Source organism: Carcharhinus amblyrhynchos, chromosome 24 (assembly GCF_965287045.1).
Source record: "Carcharhinus amblyrhynchos chromosome 24, sCarAmb.v2.hapA, whole genome shotgun sequence".
Lineage (NCBI taxonomy): Eukaryota > Metazoa > Chordata > Chondrichthyes > Carcharhiniformes > Carcharhinidae > Carcharhinus > Carcharhinus amblyrhynchos.
The window spans coordinates 44,749,569-44,769,410 of NC_137347.1; the positions used below are offsets into that span (position 1 = coordinate 44,749,569).

A 19,842-nucleotide genomic window follows, 5' to 3' on the forward strand; every position below is an offset into this window, starting at 1 on the left:
AGATCCCATATAAAAGGCCCAGCAATGACAGTGCAGCACTCCTTAGGTACTGCATTGTAGCAACTCCCTTGATGTGGAGCTCACGTTCCCCAGGCTGGAGCTTGAGTGAATGATCCTTTTGGCTTGGGGTGGGGGGGGGGGGGGGGGGTGGGGTGGGGGGAGGGGGTGGGGGGGTGGGGGTGGGGCGGGGGGTGCTAGTGTACTGAAGCTAAAGACACAGGACTGGTATTGGTGGGGCAATTCCAGCACTTTCAGTGATAAAGTCACCCCCCTTCCTCCAATGTCAGAGTTGAGGGTCTTCGAGAAACTGGGCCTTATCTGTTGCCAGGATGAGGGAACAAAATTGAGCATTGTAAATATTTAAAGCTGGTTTCCTGGAACTACAGCAGGATGAAGAGATATAAATCAAATCAAAAAACTTCAAATGCCAGATATTGGAAAGCAATTTAAATATATTTACAAAAAGTCAAAATGAGGTATAAAATGTAAAAATAAAAGCTGAAATAGGCAGCATCTGTGGAACTGCATTTCAGAGCAGTTTGGAATGAGTTCTGACCAATATGTTAAACCTGTCTTTTCACCGCAAATCTGATGAATCATTCACAATGTTTCAGTTTCTATAACTTTACAAAGTGATTTAACAGACACCAATAGATAAGAACAAGGAGTGAAGTCTGGCTAACTTTTCCCATCCCTAGCTTAGGGCTACTGAGCATAAAAATGAGCTGTTACATGACAGCATAGTCAGATCTGGGAACTGTCAAGATTTTACCCTGTTCTCAGTATTTTACATAATATCCTGAGGGTGAGGTGTCAGTTTCCTGGATATTGAAATTCCAGAGTACACCAGTATGGACTGATCACTGTCAGAACAAAGAACTCAGAGTCTACCTGTAACCACCTGAACCCCCAAAACTCTAACCACCTGAATCTCAAACCTCCTCTCAATGTTGTGTCCTACGATGGCCTATAACAAGAGACACTCCCAGAAATGTCTTGTGTCATTTTGCCATAGGGGAAACCTCTCCGCTGGCTGGAGTGAAAGCCAGCAGAAAGGAAGATGATTATGAGTGTTGGATGTCAATCATTTCTGTCACAGGATGTCACTGCAGGAGTTTCTCAGGAGAGTGTCTTAGGCCCAACCATCCTTCACTGCTGCATCACTGATCTTCCCTCCTTTAGATCAGAAATGAGGATGTTCACTGCTGATTACACAATGTTCAGATCCAATTGTGATTCTTCAGATAATGAAACAGGCTGGGCAATAAGCAGTAAGACCTGGCCAACTTTCAGGCATGGGCTGGTAAGTGGTAACATTGTTGCCACACAAGTGCTGGACAATCTCCAACAAGGGAGAACCATTCCCCCTTGATGACCAATGGCATGAGTAATACTGAATGTCACACTGTCAACATCCTGGGGGTCACTATTGACCAGAAACTAAACCGGACCAGTTATATAAATTCATTGGCATCACAAAAGTACCAGACTATGATCATCCTCAACAAGATAAAATCGAATCAACTCCCCTTGACATTCAATGGCATCACTATTACTGAATCCTATATCAACATCCTGGGAGCTACGATTGATGTGAAACCGAGTGGACCCGCCCTATAAATATCGCGGAAATGTAGCACGATGCTTAGCAATGAGGCCTCACAGCGCCAGGGACCCTGGTTCAATTCCAGCCTCAGGTAACTGTGTGGAGTTTGCATGTTCTCCTCGTGTTTGTATGGGTTTCCTCCGAGTGCTTCGGTTTCCTCCCACAGTTCAAAGATGAGTGGGTTAGATTGATTGGCCATGCTAAATTGATCCAGTCGAGGGTAAATAAATGGGGTAATGGGGATAGGGCCTGGGTGAGATTGCTGTCGGTTCAGGCTCAGTGGACCGAATGGCCTCCTTCTCTACTGTGGGGATTCTATGAAGAGCAGGTTAGAGATTAGGAATCCAGCAGCAAGAAGCTTACCTCCTAACTTCCCAAAGCCTGTCCACAGTCTACAAGGCACAAGTCAGGAGTGTGATGGAATATACTCCACTTTGTCTGGATCAGTGTAGCTCCAACAACACTCAAGAAACTGGACAACATTCAGGGCTGCTTGACTGACACCTCATCCAAGACCTTCAACTTTCACTCCTACACCGCTGATGAACAGTGGCAGCAGTGTGTACGATCGATGAAATATACTACAGGAAGTCACCAAGGCTCCCTCAGCAGCACCTCCCAAACCCATGGCCTCTATAACCTAGAAGGACAAGTACCACAGATACACCAGAACATCACCAGCTGGAAGTTCTGCTCAAAGGCACACACTATTCTGACCTGGACACTGTATTGCTGTTCTTTAACTCTTGCTGGGAGAGTTAAGTGTGTTACTATTGCTGCTTATACAACATTTATACGCAATATACAAAAGCTAGTGGTGTTTGCTACCAAATATACCTGTTGGACTTTAACCTTTTGTTGTAAGACTTCTTACTGTGTATACAGCATTTACTCAGCATCATTTATTGACTGTTCCTTGCTTTTGCGTGCAGTGTTGAAAGTCACATGATTTTGTTCCATTGTGAATTGGACGTTAATGGCCACCAAGGGATTGTCACCGAGAGATCGCTTCATCACCATGTTTGTGCCTTGCTTTGATTTTTGCCTTGTTAATAAAAAATAAGTGATAAAGTCCATGCAGAATTCAGCAGTACAGAGATACTAACACAATGATACCCAAACGTAACGCCGCCCAACCCAACAACAAGTAAGTTAATTTCGAGTTTGATTTTGGAATAAATATCATTACAACACCAATCTTTTGAATTCTGCTGCTGATTTGAATCTTTTAAATTATTTTAAATGAAATAGTAGAAAAATTTAATATTGCATTGTTAAAAAAACACAATTATTGTCACCGACAATAAATTGGTTGGAAGAATTTATCTCGCAGCTCACTGCAATATAGATCAGTGCAAAATGTGAATCAGTAACTTCATGTTCAGTGTTTCCAAAGCCATGTTGCTGGAAATTGTCAGAATTTTTGAGATGGAGTAATTGCTCTTTCTTTACAATCAGTAAGAACTTAATTAAGGTAATTACAACTTGATTAGTCTGACTGCGAATCTCCCAGATTTCGATATCATCGACTTCCCAGACTGAGATAGAAATATTTGGGGGGCGGGGGGGGGGGTGATTTTCTAAAACTGACATGCCCAGGGAGTTGGGTGGCAGGAGGGTGGTGTCCCCTGGATGTGGACACCTTGGCAGTGCCAGCCTGTGCCACCGGCACTGCCCAAGGGGCAAAGTGCCTATGCCCAGGGGGCACCTTGGGACTGCCCATAAGGCATCAGAGAGTGCCAAAGGGGCAGGGCCTGGGGGTGGGGTCTAGATATGGGTCCTAGAGGCGGGGCCTAAGGGGCAGGGCTTAGGAGCAATCGGGAGGGATGGGGTCTCACTGCCACTGGGATCATTTGGGGCTGGAGGGAGGCCGGCAATTGGGGTGGATTGCAGGGAGGGTGGTCTGCTGGAGGGGGTTCTGCTTCCCACAGGGGGAGGGGGATCTGCTGGGTGAGGTTTTGGGGGATCATCCCTGCTGGGGGGGTTGCAGCAGGACACTGGGGTGCTCCAGGACGGGGTGGGAAATCAGGGCTGGCCTGGGAATGCTCCTGGGGGCCATGATCAGGCTATGGGTGGGGGCAGCACTATGGGGGTCCCAGACCGGTCAGCGATCAAGCAGACCAGCAAACTGCAGGCTGACAGTTTGGGGCCACTGCGCATGTGCAGAGTTCCGGAGCTCTCAGACTCTGGCATGAATAGGCCCCACCCCCCCGAGCTTTTAATGATATACATGATTATGATCTCTGCATTTCACAGAGTGTGGGAGATTCGAGTTTGAATTCCCACTGAAAAAAACTTCATGATTTACACCAGTTTTCCCGCGGATTTGGCACTTAGAATTTTTTTGGGATAATTGCCCCTCGATCTTCTTCACCTGCTCTCTCAGTATTGTCTGCACTGTTTTCTCTCAGAAATGTTCATTGTGTTCATTCAGAAATGTGTCCAATATTTTATTAGCTGATAGTGGAACTAATGGCCCAATGACAGTACTCATTGTAATCTGAACAGGATGACATAATTACTGACTGGAACAATGACACTGTCATTGCTGATTCCCCACCATTGCCCAGAACCTAAATCCAATCAAACACCACCAAAGCTGACATATCAAGAGAAAAATCTGGACCGACGAACCATCAGGAGCAGAGAGACACAGAGCGATCTGGGCGCGCAGGTGATCCTTAAAAGTAGCAGCACAGGTGGAAAGAGTGATGAAGAAAGCATGTGACACGCTTGCCTTCATCGGCCGGGGCATCAGGTATAAAAGTTGGCAAATTATGTTACAGTTATATAAAACATTGGTTAGGCCACAATTTGGAATACTGCGTCCAGTTCTGGTTGCCACACTACCAGAAGGATGTGGAGGCTTTGGAGAGAGTACAGAAAAGGTTTACCAGGATGTTGCCCTGGTATAGAGGGGATTAGCTATGAGGAGAGATTGAATAAACTGGGATTGTTCTCCCTGGAAAGATAGAGGCTGAGGGAGTGACCTGATAGAAGTTTATAAAATGATGAGGGGTGTGGATAGGGTGGACAGTTGGAAGCTTTTCCCCAGGGCAGAAATGACAATTACAAAGGGGGCACAAGTTCAAGGTAAAGGGAGGGGGCGGGGGAAGGTTCACTGGAGATATGCAGGGGGAAGTCTTTTACACAGAGGGTGGTGGGGGTCTGGATTGCATTGCCAAGTGAGGTGGATGAGGCAGTTGCATTAGCCACATTTAAGTGTTATCTGGATAAACACATGAACAGATGGGGAATAGATGAACAGAGGTGGTTGGTCTCGATAGGACAACGTGATCGACACAGGCTTGGAGGGCTGAAGGGCCTGTTCCTGCACTTTACTGTTCTTTCTTCTTTGTAAAAACTGAAAATGCTGGAAAATCTCAGTAGGTCTGACAGCCAATGTTTCAAGAGACTCTTCAGAGACCCATCAGAAACCCTTCTCTGACAAAGGGTCATCTAGACTTGAAACGCTGGCTCTATTCTCTCCCCAGATGCTGCCAGACCTGCTTAGGTTTGCCAGCATTTTCTGTTTTTTTCTTTCAGATTCCAGCATCTGCAGTATTTTGCCGTTATCAGGAGAATCTGGAAATTCTTCTAGGAATGGTTCATCTCCTAGTCCCTCAAAGCCTCTCCAGAATCTACAAAACTAGACTCAGGTGTGTGAGGGAATATTCAGCACTCACCCGGATTGGTGCCATTAGTACAACCTTCAGGAATCAAGGGTAAAATAAGGGCCACTTGATCAGAGTGCCTATCTCCTAATAACTCATGATTAATCTCCATATTACCAGCATACAGTGTTTGCTGTATGTGCATTCTGTAGGATACACAGTAGCAACTCCCAACTATCAAGACAAGGCCATGAGAATGGTATTAACTGCAGGTTCATCTCGACGTGATGTAGCATCCTCTCTTGATCATATCCAACCATTCCTCTGTCACTGAGTCAATATTCTCGAATCTGAACACCATTCTGCAATGTTATCCCCATGCAAACTTCACCCATTTGATAAACAGACTTGCCAACGTCTTCTTTGGACGTTGAAGGATTTTTAATACCTAAATATTGAGATTTTGAAAAAAAACAAATGAACAGCTGAATGGGGTTCTGGAATAAATCCTGCCTCATGTGACCTCTGGCTGAGGTAACACATGTAGTGAAATTAGAAGGATGGCACCTGATCAAAGCACTGAACATGGAGGCTTTGGAGAGAGTGCAAAAAGGTTTACCAGGATGTTGCCTGGTATGGAGGGTATTAGCTATGAGGAGAGATTGAATAAACTGGGATTGTTCTCCCTGGAAAGATAGAGGCTGAGGGAGTGACCTGATAGAAGGTTATAAAATGATGAGGGGTGTGGATAGGGTGGACAGTTGGAAGCTTTTCCCCAGGGCAGAAATGACAATTACAAAGGGGCACAAGTTCAAGATAAGGGGGCGGAGGAAGGTTCACTGGAGATGTGCAGGGGGAAGTCTTTTACACAGAGGGTGGTGTGGCCATTTGGCATTAGCGTTAGAGTCAAAGAAACAGCATTCAACATGAAAAAGCATTTCCAATTGATAAAGAGTCATCATCAACATCAAACATTAATTCAGCTTCTCGCTCCACAAGACACTGCCTGATCTGCTGAATGCTTCCGGCATTTTCTTTGTCTGCTTAACAATTAAGAGGTGGCTTTCTGGAAGAGTTTACCAAATCAGCGTGGCGAGGTTCTCAACACTTCAAATTAAGAAACAATGAAAATTCTTGGGAAGGTGAGGCTCCGTGATGATTGACAGGTTAGGTGACCAATAAAAGGAATCTGGTGGGGGGGTTGTAGGAGGTAGGAGGTCATGTGACGATAGCTGAAGTTTTACCATCTGGCTTGTGGAATGGAATCCTCCGTGGCCTCGGGCAGGATTTTATCAGCCTCGCCCGAGCGAGGTTGTAAAATACCGGGCATCAGAATTGGCAGCCCAAAGACAACCAATCATTGAAGTTAGAGATCACAAACTCTTGTTCCAATGACATTTCTGCCTCATTATCTTAAAAAGAACACAACCAAGGCTTTATTTAGTCAAAGGTTCCCAGAATCCTCCATTCACACTGATCTTCCTGTACAATGGACAATGAGGAAGACCATTGCTATTTGCATATTGGTTTCTAACGATAAATGTTTTCAGCCAGAAGCTGAACTTCAAATTAGCCAATGTCGGGGAGATTTCTTTCGCACCCACACCTGGAAAGCAGGAAAGCATGACATCTTTCAGTGGGAAGTTTAGTTGAATTTGCCTTGGCTCAACTGAATTTTGCTCTCTGTGTTCCTGAGTGCTGATAGTTCACCCATGGGCACTATCCAGCTATCTCTTCAGGTAAGGTTTGCGGTTAATGGACATCGCTGTCAATCCCCTGCCATCACCCAGAGGCTGATTTCACCCCACTTCCCCCACCCCCCTGCACTCCCAGCTCCCAGGTGGTCGTGGAGTAAACGTATAGGAGCTATGGGAGTAAATTACCTCCAGGAAATCCTATAGATGAACCCAGTGCCTCCCATAAATCAATGCCCTCCACCCTGTCTTCCCGATCTCTCTCATCGCCTCTCCCCACCCCCTCCTAACCAAGCCCATCACCCTGCTGACCTCCTGCTACTCTTTACAATCCAATATATTGGGGGCGGTACAGTAGCACATTGGTTAGCACTGCTGTTTCACAGCTCTAGGGTCCTGGAATGGAATTTAATGTTGGCAAGTGTGAGGTGGTCCACTTTGGTAGGAAGAATGGTAGGAAGGACTATTACTTACGTGGCGAAAAACTGCAGCAGGCGACGGTGCAGAGGGACCTCGGGGTCCTTGCGCATGAGTCGCAAAAACCCAGCTTGCAGGTGCAGCAGGTGGTCAGGAAGGCGAATGGGATGCTGGCCTTCATAGCGAGGGGGATTGAATATAAAAGTAGGGAGGTCTTGCTGCAGCTGTATAGGGCATTGGTGAGGCCGCAGCTGGAGTACTGTGTGCAGTTTTGGGCGCCGCACCTGTGCAAGGATATTTTGGCCCTGGAGGGAGTGCAGAGGAGGTTTACTAGGCTGATACCAGAGTTGAGGGGATTGAGCTATGAGGAGAGGCTGAATAAACTAGGCTTGTACTCGTTAGAGTTTAGAAGAATGAGGGGAGATCTCATTGAGGTGTATATGATGATGAATGGGATGGATAGGATAGAGGTGGAGAGACTCTTCCCGCTCAAAAAAGACAGTAGGACTAGGGGGCACAGCCTCAAGATAAAGGGGAGGCGGTTTAGAACGGAGTTGAGGAGGAACTTCTTCACTCAAAGGGTGGTGAATCTCTGGAATTCTCTACCCGTTGAAGTGGTGGAGGCTGCCTCGCTAAATATTTTTAAGAAGCGGGTTGATGGGTTCTTGATAAGAGAGGGGATTAAGGGTTATGGGGAGAGGGCGGGAAAGTGGAACTGAGCCACAACAGATCAGCCATGATCTTATTGAATGGCGGGGCAGGCTCGAAGGGCTAGATGGCCTACTCCTGCTCCTATTTCTTATGTTCTTATGTTCTTATGTTCCCGGCTCGGGTCACTGTCTGTGTGGAGTTTGCACATTCTCCTCATGTCTGCATGGGTTTCCTCCGGGTGCTCTGGTTTCCTCCCACAGTCCAAAGATGTGCGGGTTAGGTTGATTGGCCATGCTACGAAATTGCCCCTTAGTGTTCAGGGATGCGTAGGTTAGAGGGATTAGTGGGTATAATGTGTAGGGATATGGGGGTAGGGCCTGGGTGGGATTGTGTTTGGTGCAGACCCGATGGGCCGAAGGGTCTCTTTCTACACTGTAGGATTCTATAATATATATATGTTATTATCCTGAATTGAACTGTGAAAAAAATGCAGCAAAGTTGACCTTCCTCACAGTTGAGGTTGAAGTTAGCTGGAGTGGTTCTGAGGTATTTGAAACAATGTAATCGAAGTGAATAATGCGGAAAAAACTGAACAGCAGCACAGCCAACCCCATTTCAGCAGTAAATATTGGATTTTATTCAGGACAATCAGCTGGTTGTCTCATTGGAAGCTAAATGATCAGAAGAGCTTTGTTCACCATCAGTTGTCAATCCTCAGCCATTTTGTCCATTGCCAATCTGTCAAGAGCAGCTCACAACCTGGAAAAGGCAAAAAAAAACTACCTTGAATAAATTGTGCTTTTTAAAAATTCTTTCATTGATTGGAAATTATTAGGAAGGCCAGCATTTGTTACCAATTCCTAATTGCCCTGGAACTAAGTGTCTGGATCCGCTATTTCAGAGGGCAGTTAAGAATCAACCACATTGCTCTGGGTTTGGAGCCACATGTAGGCCAGACCAGGTAAGGATGGCAGATTTCCTTCCCTAAAGGACATCAGTGCACCAGATGAGTTTTTACAACATTTAACGATAGTTTCATGAACACCATCACTTTATATTCCAGATTTATTAATGACATTTAAATCCCAACAGCTGCCATGCTTTATTTAGTCTGGGCTTCTAGATCTAGTCCAATGACATTAACACCACTGTCTCTCCTCTCTGATTTGAGGTCCAATATTTCCAAAAGCTGCAAAACACCAAGAACATCAGATGCATAAGAATCTTTTTAATGTCCTTTCTGTTGGTCCTGTTATGAACATGTACTCAGACAATTGCTTCACAGTTTTTAAGATCTTTAGTCACCTATGTCCCCCTTTTTCACAGCCTGATGTTAGGGTACAGATATTGGGTGTGGTACTGATGTAGGAAAGAAGAGGTCTCCATTAATACTGTATCAGTTCAAATCCAACTGCAGCAACTGGGGAGTTGAAATTCAATTCATTAACTAAAGCAGGAATAAAAAGCTGGCTCAGTTATGGTGACCAAAAAACTACCTGATTTTCATCTCATGTGATTCACTATTGCCCTTCAAGAAATTGACCAGACTTATTCAATTTGGTCTGGGTGACTTTAGGTCTACAATGATAAGCTTGACTTTTAACTGTCCTCTAAAACGAGCTTGCAAACTGCAGTCTAATAAGAACACAAGAAAATGGATCACAGGAAGAGTTTTACAGCACAGAGAGAGACCCTTCAGTCCATCGTGTCTACACCGGCCATCAAGCCCCTATCAAGCCCTTGCTTCAGTCCAGGCAATATCCCAGTGAATCTCCTCTGCACTCTCTCCAGTGCAATCACATCCTTCCTATAGTGTGGTGACCAGGACTGCAAACTCCAGTGACCTGAGGCTGGAATTGAACCTAGGTCCCTGGTGCTGTGAGGCAGCAGTGCTAACTACTATGGCACCATGCTGGTCCCTGTGCCACCGTGCCAATTCCCAGGGCATACAGGTGACGTAAATTGACCATGCTAAATTGCCCCTTTTGTATCCCAAGATGTTTCAGTTAGATGGATTGGTAAGATAAATAGGTGAGCTTATGGGTAACCACAAAGTACCACTTCATAGCACTGTCAACAATCCCTCACATCACTCTGTGATGAACGAGAGTAGGCTGATGGAGTGATAATTGGCTGGTTTGGATTTGTCCAGAGAACTCCACCAAGGAATCTCTAGTTGGCCAATCAGATCATTCTGACCTTGAAAAGCCCTTCTCATTAACATTCAGAGAGCTGTCCCACAGAATAGACAAGCATCTGCCTCACATAGTTTTATTTACCAACTCATGCCTTACAGCTAATGTTAAAGACCTCTCCGTCAACATCCCTTGGTGAATGTTCTGTACTATTTTAAGTGCAAAAGACAATTAAGGCTGAAGGATTTGCAAGCATCTTGAGCAAGAAATACCAAATGGATGATCCATCTCGCTGTCCACAGGGACTCCAACGTCACTGTTGCCTGTCAGTTCAAATCATTCTGCATGACAGCAAAAAACAGGTGAAGGCACTGGATTCTGCCAAAGTTACAAACCACTACAACATCTCAGTGAAAGATCTGTGCCCCAAGATTAGCTGTACTTTGCAATGCAAACCTACTCCGACCACTTACTGCTCCATAACTGCATTCTCAATCATTAGCAAAGTGATGGGAGATATTGATACAGTGTGATGAATCAACACTGACGCCGCGACAGTTCAGGTGCTGAGTATGGATTCCACGAGGGTGACCCGGCTCCACACTTCATTATGCCCTTGACCCAAACCCTCCTCTGCACAATCCCAACATCTTTCCTCTCCCCCTCTTCTCCAGCCACACCCTCCTTTTCCCCCACCCTACACTCTCTCCCTCCCTTCAGCCTCCTCCTCCAACACGCTCTCCCAGCAAACATTAGGGTCAGTGATTCTGCTGTTAGGTTAAGGGTTTTAACAATGCCAGCTGTGGTGTGGATCCAAATGTAAAATTACCCAAACAGTTAAACAGGAAGTCAGTGGGGATTTTCTGAGTAAATGTGAGAAATGAAATGTGCATTCGAAATAATGAACTGAGATATAGTTTTGCTGATATAAACTGTTAAAACTTCAGGCTCAGTGTTTGACAATCACCTGAATGATTTCATTGTGTAATTCTCCTGTGTCCTTCCATTACTGTTTGGATCCCAATGAATTCTAATGAATGTATAATTGGTCTGCCAAGATATTTAATGCTTGGATCAGGATCTCTATAGATTGCTTATTAAAAACAAATGCCTAATTTGTATCTCGGCCCATTTAATCATACGTATTCCCACTGAATATATCTCACACTCCTTCATTATCCAAAGTGCCAAATCTTTTACATGAAATCGTTGTTTGGTTAATGAATGAAGACTGACAACTACAACGTTGGCAAATTTGAATTTGGGGAGTAGTGCAAATGCAAACAATTATGTAACATTTTGCATTCGAATAAAATACTATAGCACAAGACAGATTGCAGCATCCCTCTGTGAATGACCAGACGATACACTTGCTCTGCACACCAATAATGAATTTATAGTCTTGAGTTGATATATCTGAATGCATACATTAGTATGGTGCATATGCTTTGTGAGAGTTGGTCAAAGCTGAAGACATTCATATTTTGGGCTCAAGATCAATAAAAATGATATTTGCAAGAAGAGTTCTTTCACTGTCCAGTTTCTATAGAAAACTAAATGGACGTGAGAAGACTTTGGCTGATAGGATTAAGGAGAATCCTAAGGCGTTCTATAGGTATGTCAAGAACAGAAGGTTGGTTAGGGCAAGATTAGGGCCAGTTATAGACAGCAGAGGGAAGTTATGTGTGGAACCGGAAGAGATTGGAGAGGCATTGAACCAATATTTCTCTTCGGTGTTCACGCAGGGGGACAAGAATATAGCTGAGGAGGACACTGGGTTGCAGGGGAGTAGAATAGACAGTATTACAGTTGATAAGGAGGATGTGCTGGATATTCTTGAGGGATTGAAAATAGATAAGTCCCCTGGTCCGGATGGGATTTACCCTAGGATTCTCTGGGAGGCAAGAGAAGTGATTGCAGAGCCTCTGGCTCTGATCTTCAGGTTGTCGTTGGCCTCTGGTATAGTACCGGAAGATTGGAGGTTAGCGAATGTTGTCCCATTGTTTAAGAAGGGGAACAGAGACTTCCCCGGGAATTATAGACCGGTGAGTCTCACTTCTGTTGTGGGCAAGGTTTTAGAAAAAATTATTAGGGATAGGATTTATAGTTATTTGGAGAGTAATGAATTGATTGGAGATAGTCAGCATGGTTTTGTAGCGGGTAGGTCGTGCCTTACTAATCTTATTGAGTTTTTTGAAAAAGTGACCAAAGAGGTGGATGGGGGTAAGGCAGTTGACGTGGTATATATGGATTTTAGTAAGGCGTTTGATAGGGTTCACCATGGTAGGCTTCTGCAGAAAATGCAGATGTATGGGATTGAGGGTAATCTAGGAAATTGGATCAGGAATTGGCTAGCAGATAGGAGACAGAGAGTGGTGGTTGATGGTAAATATTCGTCATGGAGTTCGGTTACGAGTGGTGTGCCTCAGGGATCTGTTTTGGGGCCACTGCTGTTTGTAATTTTTATTAATGATCTGGATGAGGGTATAGGTGGGTGGATTAGTAAATTTGCTGATGACACCAAAGTCGGAGGTGTGGTAGATTGTGAGGAAGGGTGTCATAGTTTGCAGGAAGACTTGGACAGGTTGCAGAGCTGGGCCGAGAGGTGGCGAATGGAGTTTAATGCGGAGAAGTGTGAGGTAATTCACTTTGGTAGGAATAACAGATGTGTTGAGTATAGGGCTAACGGGAGGACTTTGAATAGTGTGGATGAACAGAGGGATCTAGGTGTATGTGTACATAGATCCCTGAAAGTTGGGAATCAAGTAGATAGGGTTGTTAGGAAGGCATATGGTGTCTTGGCGTTTATTGGTAGGGGGATTGAATTTAGGAGTCGCAGCGTCATGTTGCAACTGTACACAACTCTGGTGCGGCCGCACTTGGAGTACTGTGTGCAGTTCTGGTCCCCACATTACAGGAAGGATGTGGAGGCTTTGGAGAGGGTGCAGAGGAGGTTTACCAGGATGTTGCCTGGTATGGAGGGGAGGTCCTATGAGGAGAGACTGAGGGATTTGGGGTTGTTTTCGCTGGAAAGAAGGCGGCTAAGAGGGGATCTTATTGAAACATATAAGATGATTAGAGGTTTAGATAGGGTGGACAGTGATAGCCTTTTTCCTCGGATGGAGAAAGCTAGCACGAGGGGGCATGGTTTTAAATTAAGGGGTGGTAGTTATAGGACGGATGTCAGGGGTAGGTTCTTCACCCAGAGGGTGGTGAGGGATTGGAATGCCCTGCCTGCTGCGGTTGTAAATGCGCCTAGTTTGGGGGCGTTTAAGAGATCCGTGGATAGGTTTATGGGCGAAAAGGGATTGGTTTAGGTTAGAGGGTCATTGTTTTTTTTTAAACTGGTCGGCGCAACATCGTGGGCCGAAGGGCCTGTTCTGCGCTGTAATGTTCTATGTTCTATGTTCTATGTTCTAAATTCCCATGTCCTCCTCAGGAACCCTCTTTGATATTAAGGTGAAAACTGATTGCCTCTTGTCGTTCTATAATAAATCCTCTGTCGATAGGTATATGTGGAAGGGTTAAAGAGACCAAACTGTTAAAACACCAGCATCAGCCACTGTGACTAAAACTATCATTTCCCATTGGAAGAGAATATTTTGAGATTTATCAATAATCTTTCCAGATCTCAGCCTTCCAATCGGTACCAACAGAAAGACCCAAATCTCTGGGGTCGTTGAGGAAACATTCTCTACGTTTTCAAACTTGCCAACACTGGGTCAACCTGGCTCTTTTTAGCAATTCTTTGAAATCATTTGTTTTGCCTATATACTCGTCATATTAGAAGGATGCAACTGCAGAAAGACTGAAGTCATTGTAGCTTTAATTGATATTTAATTTGATTAAAATTACCACCAGCTATTTTTAAGTTTTTATTATGTTGACAATTTGAATTATATGTTAGTGATTTGGAAGAGGGAACTAACTCTATTATCTCCAAATTTGTAGATGATACAAAGTTGGGTGGGAGGGTGAGCTGTGAGGAGGATGCAGAGATATTTCAGCATGATTTGGACAGACTGAGTGTGTGGGCAAATGCATGGCAGATGCTGCATAATGTGAATAAATGTGAGGTTATCCACTTCAGTAGCAAGAATAGGAAGATAGATTATTGAATGGGTGTAAATTGAGAAAGGTGGATATGATGGGTTTTTGATAAGAGAGGGGATTAAGGGTTATGGGGAGAGGGTGGGAATGTGGATCTGAGCCACGACAGATCAGCCATGATCTTATTGAATGGCGGGGCAGGCTCGAAGGGCTAGATGGCCTACTCCTGCTCCTATTTCTTATGTTCTTATGTTCTTATGTTAGTCAGACCTTCATGCATCAGTCACTGAAAGTAAGCGTGCAGGTACAGCAGGGCAGTAAAGAAGGAAAATGATATGTTGGCCTTTATAGTGAGAGGATTTAAGTACAGGAATTGGGATGTGTTATTGCAATTGTACAGGGCATTGGTGAGGCCACACCAGGAGTATTATGTGCAGTTTTAGTGTCCTTATATGAGGAAGGATGTCCTTGCTTTAGAGGGTGGGCAACGAATGTTCCCGATGGTGGTGGAGTCCAGAACTAGGGGTGAGTTTGACGATAAGGGGTAAATATTTTAGGATTGAGGTGAGGAGAAATTTCTTCACCCAGAGTGTGGTGAACGTGTGGAATTCACTACCACAGAATGTAGTTGAGGTATAATTTTAAGAAGAAATTAGACACAGCTCTTGGGGTTAAAGGGATCAAAGGATATGGAGGGAAGGGGGAGGATCAGGATGTTGAATTCGATGATCAGCCATGATCAAAATGAAAGACAGAGCAGGCTCGATGGGCCGAATGGTTTCTTGTTTCTATGTTTTTTACGAGTCTTTTGCTTTATTGTTAGAAAACTTACAATTCCCATCAAATCTGTTCTGCTTTTAAATTCTATTCTGAGATGTATGTCATTTTCATTAAATGACTTTCTGACTTTATACCTATAGTTAGCGACACAAATGACTGTGTCTGCATGGGCTTCCTTGGGCATTGCAGTTTCCTCCCACACTCTAAAGATGTGCGGGTTACAGTGGATTTGTCATGCTAAATTGCTCCTTAATGTCCCAAGATGTGAATGTTCAGGGGTTTGCCATGGGAAATGTGTGGATATGTTTATTTATTTATAGGGTAGGGGAGATGGTCTGTGTAAGATACTTCATTGAATTAATGGTGCAGACTTGATGGGCTGAATGGCCTCTTCTGCATTGTCAAGATTCTATGATCTACGAAGTGAAGATGGTGTTTATATCATTTGATCCATGTGACTGGTACTTGCCAGACAGATCAAAGATAATTTTATGAGGCATTGGAAAGAAATACTTGTTATCTCTGTCCCTGAAGCTGTTGAGGTGTGCAGTTCATTCTGTTGATGTAGTGGGACACTGTTCCCAGCACTGTTGTAATCCCGCAGCTAATAGTACACCATTAGCACAGACAAACCTGTGATAAATGGGGAGAGCTTTTTCAAAACTCGGTATTTTTTAAAATCATTATGATTTTCACCTAATTACTTTTTATATATTTGTTTAGGTACAAGGTTGCAGATTATTATTTTTGTTCTGAGGAAATGCCTTTGCATTTAACAGCTTCACAGACCAACCTAGAAAACTAATAGAAGCTGACAACTAAAAACCCTCCCTGTATAGACTTATGATATGTAAAATCAGCTAATGACATTGGAATTGCAGTTACAGGTCATTAAACCATCATGTGGGATTGCCAAGCATTGCAGGATTAAACCATAATTACACAAAAACTTGAAAAATTCTGATGTATTGAAGAAACAAGAGTTACTTTTTAAAATAATTAAATCTCCATCTCTTTCCAAGAAGATTTTTACTTCACCCCTGTACTTGTTATACTCCTCTGGGCTCTCGACAGAATACAAAGCTGCCACAAATCCACAGAGTGTTCGTCCCTTTGAGGAGTTACCACACCTCAGGCAAAGGGCAAGGTTGAGAAGGCGGGGCCTTCACAAATAACCGCAGCCAGTACGAGAATCAAACCCACTCTGGTTGCCCTGAAGGTAGGATGCATTCTGGACTATCCACACTCTTGAGACTGGAGCAACACTGTTGTTCCTCTATTTATTAATTAATGACCTTGTTTTCGTTAACAAACCTTATTAATCTCATGTGTAAAAATTGCCATCAGCAACTTCCCAAGCCACCCAAATCAAACCTCCCTCTTCCTTCTCCCCCATACCCCTATGAAGCACTACATCCCTCTCCTCAGCAATCCCTATCCTTCCCTCCTCAGGCCTCCACCTTCCTTTACCTCCTCCCCTCCCCACGCCTCTACACTCCCTCTCCTCCTACCCCCAGGCCTCCGTACTCCCCATGGTCCTCCCCCAAAGCCTCTCTCCTCCAGCCCCTTGCCCCTCCCTCCCCCGACTTCTTGTTCCTTCTGTCCTTTCTGAGCAATGTCTCAGCGTCAGTACGTGCTCTGTATGATGGGTTGCTGAATCAGAAATTTGTGGGCTTCAGTTGCACTCCAGAGATTTGAGCATAAAAACCTAGGCTGATCCTTCAGTTCAGTGCCGAGGGAGTGCTGCACTGTTGAAGATAAGGCCTTTCAGATGAGATGTTAAATCAAGCCTCTTTCTGCTCTCAAGTGGATGTGAAAGATCCCAAAACAAAATGGAGATGGCACAGTGGCACAGTGGTTAGCAGTGCTGCCTCACAGAGCCAGGGACCCTGGTTCAATTCCGGCCTTGTGTGACTGTTTGAGTGAAATCTGCACGTTCTCCCCGTGTCTGTGTGGGTTTCCTCCGAATACTCTGGTTTCCTCCCACAGTCCAAAGACATGTGGGGTAGGTGGATTAACCTTGGTAAATGCACAGGGTTACAGGGTTAGGGCAGGAATTGGGCCTTTCAGACGTTTGGTGTAGACTTGGGCTAAATGGGTTTTTCTGCACTGTAGAGATTCTATGATGCTGTGAATATTCACAAGGAAGTTCTCCCCAGTGCCCTGGCCAATACCATCCCTCAATCAACTTTGCAAAAACAGATTATTGCTCATTATCACATTGCTGTTAGTGGGATCTTGCTGTGTTTGCTACATTCCAATAGTCAGTACGCTTTGAAAGTCTTTCATTGGCTATAAAGTGCTTCATGACTGTCCTGAAGTCACGAAGGGTGCCAAGGGAAGAAATGTCCATGAAGAAGGTTCTGCCCATCCCCTCATGGATCTCTGAGCTGCTTTTCTCCACTGTGCTGGACCGTGAAGAGGGGAGAGGTCCTCGCCTGATTTATATCCACTCTGCACTTTGTGTCTCTGCACAGATGAGAACAGGAGTGGGATGGGAAGTGAGGCTTGACTGAAGTTTTATTCCCATTCACTCAAACCGCTTTGTTCTAAACTTTCACTAATGTAACTAAAGGAGAAATATTCACATAAGGTTAAAAATGTTGTGAAATGTTGGCCTGGCGGAGCATGTGCACTGTTAATATCAGTTTAGTTAATCACAAGAAAGGAGCCAACTCTTTTCCATAATGAACATTCTGTTGGTTCTGATGTTGAGCTATTAACAACGGACTCACTATATCTGGGAGAATAATGCAGGGATCATATTAACATTTGTTTAGGAAAATATTCAAAAGTAACATTTATAAAAAAAAGCCACCAGCTGTAAGTGTGGAATTGTTATGTAGCTGTCAGTGTATTTAAGGCACTGTCCCACCATCAGACTATCAGACTCACCATCTCCATCCCACCATCAGACTATCAGACTCACCATCTCCATCCCACCATCATGGATTACTCTCTGGAATCAGTTGCATTCTTGGACACACACACCTCCATTAAGGACAGTCATTTCAGCACCTCACTGTACCACAAGCCCACAGATAACCTCACGATGCTCCACTTCTCCAGCTTCCACCCTAAACACACTAAAGAAGCCATCCCCTATGGACAAGCCGTCCGTATACACAGGATCTGCTCAGAAGAGGAGGATCGCAACAGACACCTCCAGACACTGAAAGATGCCCTCATAAGAGCAGGATATGGCGCTCGACTCATCAATTGACAGATCTGACACACCACTGCAAAAAACCGCACCGACCTCCTCAGGAGACAAACACGGGCACGGCGGACAGAGTACCCTTCGTCATCCAGTACTTCCCTGGAGCGGAGAAGGTACGACAGCTTCTCCGGAGCCTTCAACATATCATTGATGAAGATGAACATCTCGCCAGGGCCATCCTCACACCCCCACTTCTTGCCTTCAAACAACCACACAACCTCAAACAGACCATTGTTCGCAGCAAACTACCCAGCCTTCAGGAGAACAGTGACCACAACAGCACACAACCCTGCCACAACAATCTCTGCAAAATGTCCTGGATCATCGACACAGATGCCATCATCTCATGTGAGAACACCATCCACCAGGTACACGGTAAATACTCTTGCAATTCGACCAACGTTGTCTACCTGATACGCTGCAGGAAAGGATGTCCCGAAGCATGGTACATTGGGGATGCCATGCAGACACTACAACAATGAATGAATGAACATCGCTCAATAATCACCAGGCAAGAGTGTTCCCTTCCTGTTGGTGAACACTTCAGCGGTCACGGGCATTCAGCCTCTGATCTTCAAGTAAGCGTTCTCCACAACACACGGCCTTCATGACGTGTAACAATGCAGAGTTGCTGAGCAGAGACTGATAGCCAAGTTCTGCACACATGAGAACAGCCTTAACTGGGATCTTGGGTTCATGTCACACTATTTGTAACCCCCACGATTTGCCTGGGTTTGCAAAATCTCACTAACTGCCCTGGCTGGAGACAATACACAAATCTTTAACCTGTGCTTTATGCTCTCTCCACTCACATTGTCTGTGCCTTTAAGACTTGATTACTTGAAAAGACTGCATTCCAACCATTATTTTGTAAATTGAATTTGTGTCTTTATAGGCCCTGTTTATGAATAGAACTCCCACTTACCTGATGAAGGAGCAGTGCTTTGAAAGCTAATGTCTTTTGCTACCAAATAAACCTATTGGACTTTAACCTGGTGTTGTGAGACTTCTCACTGTGTTTAAGGCACTAGCAGTAAGTGTGGAATTGTTGTGTGTTCAAGGCAGTGAGTGTAGGGACAGAATAGATTCTGTTTCTGCCAGCAGCAGCCCAGCTTCCTGGGCACATCGCAATGGAGCCAGCCTCTACTTTGGACGGAATATATCAATAATTACAGCAATTCACTCTGAATCCTGAAGTTAGTTTCTTCATCCATTTTATAACAGGTGGATTTTTATAAAATTCCCCATGCAGTGAACTTCACAGAATTTCAATTTGTTTTTAAACTCAGGAAAATCATTAGTTTGGAAAACAAAGTCCCAAGGTTTGGCTGTAACAGGATTCATAATGATCCCAGCCTGACTGCAACTAACCCATTACAGTCAAACTAACCCCTCACCCTCACACTAACCCCTCACACTAACCCCTCACACTCACACTCACTCACTCTCACACTCACTCTCTCTCACACACGCACACACACACTCACACAAATCCAAGATGTTCTTTCAGTGCTCTGACCAATATTCATTGCTGAACCAAACAGATTAACCAACCAATAATTTCATTGCTGTTTGTGGGATCTTACTCTGCACAAAGATCAACCAACATAACAAGAGTTATCTTCATCCGTGGCAAGCTTGAGCTTCAGGATGTTTCAGGGTGATGATAATGTGA

General features: G+C 44.5%; 1 protein-coding gene across 2 annotated transcripts in view; it reads right to left on the reverse strand.

Moving 5' to 3' along the window:
• Positions 1 to 8,601: 8,601 nt before the first annotated feature.
• Positions 8,602 to 19,842, reverse strand: part of LOC145357953 (uncharacterized) — a 150,874-nt gene continuing 139,633 nt past the window's right edge. For both annotated transcript variants that reach the window (XM_080211574.1, XM_080211572.1), the window contains one exon: positions 8,602 to 8,741. In XM_080211574.1, the coding sequence (XP_080067700.1) occupies positions 8,735 to 8,741 (7 nt within the window). In that variant the 3' untranslated portion in view covers positions 8,602 to 8,734. The remainder of the gene's footprint in view (positions 8,742 to 19,842) is intronic.